This window comes from Camelina sativa, chromosome 5 (genome assembly GCF_000633955.1).
Source record: "Camelina sativa cultivar DH55 chromosome 5, Cs, whole genome shotgun sequence".
Lineage (NCBI taxonomy): Eukaryota > Viridiplantae > Streptophyta > Magnoliopsida > Brassicales > Brassicaceae > Camelina > Camelina sativa.
In genome coordinates, this window is record NC_025689.1 from 28182177 (window position 1) to 28189182 (window position 7006).

Genomic DNA, 7006 nt, shown 5'->3' on the forward strand with positions numbered 1-7006 from the left:
ACCTTCTGTAGCCACAAACAATTAAAGATGGCATGCTGATTTGTGGGAAAACTGAACACAGAATTATCCTTCTCATCCACACCAATTGAATCCCCCAGTAATTTTGCTAAAGACAAAACATACTGGCGAAAGCGGTTTAGAAGTCCAGCAAAGCCATAAGCAGATTTTCTTTGCTGCCGTTGTATTTCCACAAGATGGTTGAGAAATGAGACTGACCGCTTAACCTGTTCACATAGGATATTTAGTGCGAGGACTCTAAAAATTTAAAACAACTGGTTTAAAAATGAGACTCAGAAAAGCCCAGATTACAAGCTCCAAAGTCTACCTGCTCAGATGTAACATCCGAGTGTTTTCGGTCAATATTCAGCATTAGTTGCACTGAAGCCAAGCTCTTAAAATAAAACTCATTCGCCACCCTCCACTCAACTAGTGAATTCTCCTTGTTTTCCTCTTCTACTGCCTTGGAAGAATGCATGCTACTTTTGGTATGTGTTAACAGCAACAGATGCTTTGGATCATATGCTGGCTGATATAGCAACCCTTTAAAGTGATTTGACATCTATAAAAGAAGATCATCAGAGAATATACATTTGATCAATAATTAAAGTATAAATAGAAATATAAACAGAAATATCGACAAGCAATAATATACCTCTACATTTTCAAACTTGTGTTTCTGCAAACCACTTTTTTCTAATAACTTGAGAAGTTCAATCAGGGCCCTCTTCTTTGCACCATCTCTGTCACTGTTTCTCCATAGATGTGAACAGCCAGCTACGGTTTCACCAATCTCAGAAACTGTACTCCACAGAGTTTTCCAATCACCCTGATAGACAGGGGAAGAAAACTGATGCTCTGCAAAGATATTATGCACGCTTAAGAATATGTGGACTCCCCAAAGATAAAGCAAAACGATGAAATAGAACCAAGAGTAAATGGAGCTAGTGTACAAACGAACCTTCACCCGTCAGCAATGTTTTAAAGTGCATTTCTTGGTGGAACCTTCCTACCGATTCCTTTAATTTATCCCACCAGAGAGCATACCAAGAAGACCTAACAAGAAAAGTAGCATAAATGATGGAGACTTCAGCTTCCATATACTTCTAACAATGCATGCAGACAGGTACAGGATGCAAATGTATACCTGTCATTCAATTGTTCTGCACCTAAAGCACTAACTAGAACATCGATCCTCATGTCAGATGCTCCATTCAAAAGATCCGGACATAGTAGAGGGAGAAATTGAGCTCGCTCCTTCGCTAGGTCTGGCCTACCAAGCATTACAGGGACCCGCAGCATGTCCTGCTCAAGAAAAAAGATGCCATTTAGAAAACTCTGAAATCAGGTTCTGTCATTTCAACTTAAGGCAACAGATTATAACTTACAGTAAATTTCCCAATGAGTTTCTTGACCTTCTGCCTGGTTCTCTTAGTGGTCTCATTGGACAAATAATTATCTGGCCTCTCCCACCGACAAAGTTTTAGAACCTCCTTTAACTCAGCTTCAACATTTTTTCTATTCAACTCTAACTGCTCCATTACACTGGTAAGAGAAATTTAAATTGAGAACACTACTGTGACAAACCAATCTTGAAATGATAAACTCCAGACAGAACTGGAAAAGAGCTTACACAGGCAGGAACTGAATATAGAATCCAAAAATATTGTAGCAAATTTCCAACTTCCTCTTGTGTGAATCACTGTTAAAAAAAGCGCGAGTTAAAGCAAAAGACAAACACAGTTGAGTTAGAATTCAACTGGAGGGGCAACCAACTGTGATAATGAAGTAAATAATACTGAAGCCCCTTTAAATCCTTCAAGAATAAAACCGAAGAGGAATCAGGCGATTATTCATACAAAGCTAACCTTGAATACATTCCCAACGAGCTACCCAGACTTAATTGAAGAAGGAAGCAAAAGAGAAGCTGAAGACGTCTCTTAAATTCACCAACATTTGACGTTTCAATGAACTCCACCAAACTGCAGCAAAGATATCTTTTAGATGACCAAATACTTGCAAGAATGAATGTAATGTTGTGGTGCCCACCTTTCAGAAATGGACTCGTTTTCATGTGCTGAAATTTCAACACCATCTTTCTGAAACAGAACTGAATACAAAGGAAGCCACAACTGCAACGAAAAATAAGTGTTACCATTAACAGTCCTTTTGTTCATAACAACAATTTTTTCTAACTATACCGACCTTCCTAGCGTTTAGTTCATACTGATCCTGAACTTCATCAAGCAGTGTAGGCCAACGCTCAAATTCCACCTTCTGCCAAGAGCTTGCGAGGGAAATAATTGGCTCCAAAAGATCTGTAGGATACACAAAAGAAGAACACAATGTAACACCTAATATTGGTATTACTGAGAGAGGCCATAATCACCCAAGTGTACAAAGATTAAAATCCATACCAGAGATGGGCAATTTACATCCCTCTTCCTGCAACTTGTGAACCTTGCAGAGCAGAAATTGCAATCCTGAAAGAGCCTTCACAAACAATGGCAAACAAGAGCATAATGGTTCAGTAAATTAATGCTTATGATGAACCAACAAAATATAAGATCAAACAGTGACGGCAATGCCCAGCCATTTCCGTGGGTATAAAGTTGCCATTGCATTAATACTTTCCATAACATTGTTACCACAGAGTTGCTTAGTTACGAACTGATCAGCATCTTTTGTTACTGAATTGAGTATATAAATAAATAGTATTACCTTTGCCAGAGGAGTACTTGACGGAATATCCAAGAGCATCCGAAGTACATCAGAAAGCTTCTGAAGACCAGAATGGTCCTCCCGTTCTTGCAAGAGCGAATTAATTCTCAGTTGAAAAGCAGTGAGAAACTTGACCATTTTCCCCAGCTCAGGACCATCGAAGTCCTGTAAAAGACACAGTCAGAACAAAGCCGGACGTAAAATTAAGAGCAGATGAAATACTTCAGGAAGTAAAAGCTTTGCAGACCTTATAAAAGTTATATTTACTGGCAGACTGATAGTTTGAAGTGAAGGTTTTTTTGTTCTCCAAGCAAAGACGAAGAAGGTGTTCTGGAACAAGTTTTGCATCCAAACTCGATGTAAATAAACCCCTTAGCCCTGGAATCAAGATATAATCCAGTAACAAAATTAACAAAAGATGTTAACAACGTTAAACAATAAAGACAAATAGTGTCAATTGGCCACCTTTGATCATGTGGACTCCAAGTTCATAGGAATCAGTAAATGAATCCAGCCTTCCACTGTCAGTAATACATAATCTTCCAGACTGAATAGAATAAATTGTCGTGTCAGATATAATGGAATTGTAACGGGACCTGATGCAACAATTGCAGATTTGAATATTGCTTCCAGTACCTTTTCAGGAAGATCACAGAAACCAAATAACTCGTTATGTGTGCTATAAATATTATCCAGATGCTCCTGTATCAAGTTCCAGTCATCCTCCAAATTTTCCTCATCCTGGTCCATATGTGTCTGTGGAGGGCAAAACAAAAACATAAGCGATAAACAAGAGAATTTACAATTTTTGGTCGAACATAGGACTTAAGAGTTTACCATTTCCTTCATATCATCATCAGCCAGATACTCTTGCCACTCTGAGAAACTATCATTTGGGAAATATTTGCCAAGGGCAGATATATCTACTTCCATGACATTCTCAATTTTGAAGTCTCGGGAACGGAATTTGTACAGCCCAGAAAGATTATCAGCCTTTGTTTTTGATTGTAACTTCATCTCCATCCAAATTCTCGCCAATTCAAAATATATTTTATCCAGTAACTGCGAATCGAACTCTTGTGACATTAGATAACTTATATTAACGTATTCAAATGCATACAAATAAGCAAATATTTTACCTCAAAAGAAGCTTCATCCATTAGCCCAGCGTTTGCAACAAATTGCAAAACACGAGCATGCAGGTTTTTATATAGAGCAACTTTTAGTTGCAATTCAGATGCCTACAATAATCAACCAAAACATAAAGAATAGATGAATAGATTTCAAGATTTTGACAATCTTTCCATTATGTGAACGGGAATCATAACTCTAAAATTGGAAATTATATGAAACATTACTTTTCTTGTATCTTCGGCACTTGAGACAGAGATAAGTTTGTGCAGCAAGCCAACATCCAAACCTAAGGACTTGGCACGAGAATCGGCACCATGAGAAAGGTGCAGAGGTGGCAAACATTCGATGTAGGTAGTTGAAGCTAAGGAGGACCCCCTCGGAAATTTCATTAAGGCATAAACAGTTTCCTGCCAGGCGGATGAAGGAATTAGATTATACAACACGAAATGACAAATTCAAACATTTATGAAAAAAAAAAGAAGAGGTAAAGTACCATGACTGAGTCAACCATGTCTATGCCAAATTTGTTGAGAAGTTTTCCCAAGAGAGCCCCAGATACAAAGAGTGATAAACCCAATTTCATCTCATATACTGAAACTTGGATTGGCTGAGTTATATCAACATATTCGGAATAGTCACTGGACAGCCGATCAATAAAAGATGTTGCTGTCTCCTGCAGAATCCAAAGATTATAAATGAAGCCACTAAAAAACAATTGATAGTCATGAGGGAATACAATTGACAGTCATGAGGAGAAACATACCTGCCAGTTGAAAACCTGCTCAACAGTCTGATTCCAATCAAGCATTTCAATCTCGTTGACGAGACTTATGGGACGTGTGAGAAAGCCAGCAAACTCATCCAGCGCTCTTCTTAAATCATGGTACTTTTTAGGATCAGACCGAAAAATAACCTGTTTCAGAAGGGGTAAATAAGGTGAACATGGAGAAATTAGATACGTCACATACTTATCACACAGCCAAGAGGGAAAAAAGGTACAGTAGCTGCTATATACCTTTCTTTGCAATCGTTTATGCTCAGTTTTGAGCTTATATAATGTACGTTCACTTTTTGCGTCACTGTTTTCAGAATAAAGTATTCCAGACAAATACTCGCATTCTCCCCGGACCTGGTAATAAATTGATATAGGCCAATCAACAAAACAAACACAGACAATATGCAACTGCTATTGTGAATCTACATAATGCGAAAGAGCAACCACCTTGATGTTTAGCTCAAGCGATGAAATTTTCTCTTCTAGTTCTAACAGCTTGCAAGTTATCTTCATTGCGGGATCTATAACATCTAAGCTATTTAAAAGATGGAAGCGTAGTCCTCCAAGATAAAGCCACGCCAAGCCAAGATTGGAGTAGAATTCTACAAAAGTTGAGGATAAAGCTGTAAAAAATAATTACAACAGTCGAGGAAGGTTTACCTTGTCAGGACTCAAACTATTACAGTTTATATATAGACTATAGATAACAGTTAATTTAGAAGAGATGCACTTGATGTAACCAAGGTTTTTTTGATCATTCAAAAAGAAAAAAGAAAAAAAAACTATATATAACAGTACCATTTGATGCGCACTCAGAATAAAGATATTTAGCTAGTGGTCCGACAAATGAGTGAGTAACGGATTTTAATTTCTCATGGCTTGATGTGCCAATCAGTGAGATGAGAGACCGTATGCCATCCACCTGCATAGAAGAAAGAGAAGCGTAAACTGATGTAGATATGATCAAAAAGAACCTAAACTGTTGAGAAGATTCCAATCTTTTTTACAGGAAAGAGGAAAAGAAGAATTGAAGATATAACTTTTAGAATCATACCATGTTCTGCTTCTTCTCAATTGCAAAAAATGCAGACTTAATTGCCATATACATTTCTGGCTCAAATGACTTTTGGTGCGCATATATCATCTACAAAGGTTGAAATTAAGATTAAAAGATTGCACAGTAGGCAAAAAAAAAAAAAATAGACTAATCAAATTTATCACAATTTCAGTACCTGTTGGAAAAGGGAACGTGCTATTGGCATTAAAGAAGCAGGCATCTCCTGAGAGGGTTGTAAACTTTTCCATAGATGTCTTGAAGCAGAAAAAAGTTTCATTGATTGAACAGAGTAATCCTTAACAGAAAATACATTTTCCCTGCATAAAACATTAATAAAAAGGAGCTTTATCATATGGTTGATGGAACCACAGTTTCCATCATCTAACATTTTTAGTATTATCCTGGAGAGCAAGCATTGCAGTCTTGGTACAATGTATCAATGTGGCATATGAATGTTAGAAATATCAAACTGCAAGCAAAAGTATTCAACGTGTAACAAAACAAAATAAAGAGATCTCTTACAGAATCTGAGCAACAGTAGCTGTTTTCACAGGCTGAATCAGCATAGAAGGTGACAGAAACCGGCAGTTGTCAGTGTCTGAGATATTCTGTAGGCCCCAGGAACATTGAAAGAAAGATGTTATAAATTGAGCAATCTAAGTAATGTTGTGAATAGAAGTTATATAGTTTAGTATCTAATACCATGAGACCGATTTGACTATTTTTCCACAAAAAAGAATGCCACCAGTACCACATCTCGAGAACAAAACTTGTAATTTTAGCGTCCACTGCAACATAGCCAAAATTAATCAGCCAGTTCACCTAAGTACATAGAAAAATAATGGAATATCCAACTTTGCTTACCTCCTAGTTGAGAGGCACGTGCATCAATTGCCCACATGATTTTTTGATGAGCTACAAGAGTCTGTGGAGGCCTTGATGAGGATAAAGAATATTCGATACTCGGTTTAAGCAGTTTTCGAATGTCCACAAAATCCTTCAACTCAAAAAAGCAAGTCTTAAAGAGTAGTTTCACATACATGTTTTACCCACTAAATAACATAAGATTAAAAAAAAAAAAAAAGCAGATTCCAACTTCCACTAACCTGATGTTCAGTAGGTTGAGCCACCAAGAGGTGCTGAAGTGCACCAAGTAACTCTACATCTAAAGAACAACTTTCACTGCTAGCTATAAAACATATTTCCACCCAACTGCTGAAGCCAGACTTTGTAGCCACAATTTCAGGGCTAAAACCGCAGCAGCTGGCAGATTTATTTTCAGTATTCTCATTCTCACTGAAACACATTCTATCCTCAAGTCT

At 37.4% G+C, this 7006-nt stretch overlaps 1 protein-coding gene across 1 annotated transcript in view; it reads right to left on the reverse strand.

Moving 5' to 3' along the window:
• Nucleotides 1–7006, reverse strand: part of LOC104787716 (midasin-like) — a 33947-nt gene that overhangs the window by 6071 nt on the left and 20870 nt on the right. Inside the window, exons 39-66 of the mRNA XM_010513326.1 lie at nt 6549–6683; nt 6387–6472; nt 6207–6292; nt 5860–6001; nt 5682–5771; nt 5426–5549; nt 5075–5229; nt 4868–4981; nt 4616–4765; nt 4346–4525; nt 4077–4259; nt 3858–3959; nt 3556–3780; nt 3355–3474; nt 3184–3265; nt 2966–3096; nt 2719–2883; nt 2415–2490; nt 2203–2315; nt 2047–2129; nt 1866–1979; nt 1631–1699; nt 1386–1542; nt 1145–1302; nt 959–1053; nt 653–855; nt 326–559; nt 3–224 (exon numbers count right to left, since the gene is read on the reverse strand). Of these exons, the coding sequence (XP_010511628.1) occupies nt 3–224; nt 326–559; nt 653–855; nt 959–1053; nt 1145–1302; nt 1386–1542; nt 1631–1699; nt 1866–1979; nt 2047–2129; nt 2203–2315; nt 2415–2490; nt 2719–2883; nt 2966–3096; nt 3184–3265; nt 3355–3474; nt 3556–3780; nt 3858–3959; nt 4077–4259; nt 4346–4525; nt 4616–4765; nt 4868–4981; nt 5075–5229; nt 5426–5549; nt 5682–5771; nt 5860–6001; nt 6207–6292; nt 6387–6472; nt 6549–6683 (3794 nt within the window). The remainder of the gene's footprint in view (nt 1–2; nt 225–325; nt 560–652; nt 856–958; nt 1054–1144; nt 1303–1385; nt 1543–1630; nt 1700–1865; nt 1980–2046; nt 2130–2202; nt 2316–2414; nt 2491–2718; nt 2884–2965; nt 3097–3183; nt 3266–3354; nt 3475–3555; nt 3781–3857; nt 3960–4076; nt 4260–4345; nt 4526–4615; nt 4766–4867; nt 4982–5074; nt 5230–5425; nt 5550–5681; nt 5772–5859; nt 6002–6206; nt 6293–6386; nt 6473–6548; nt 6684–7006) is intronic.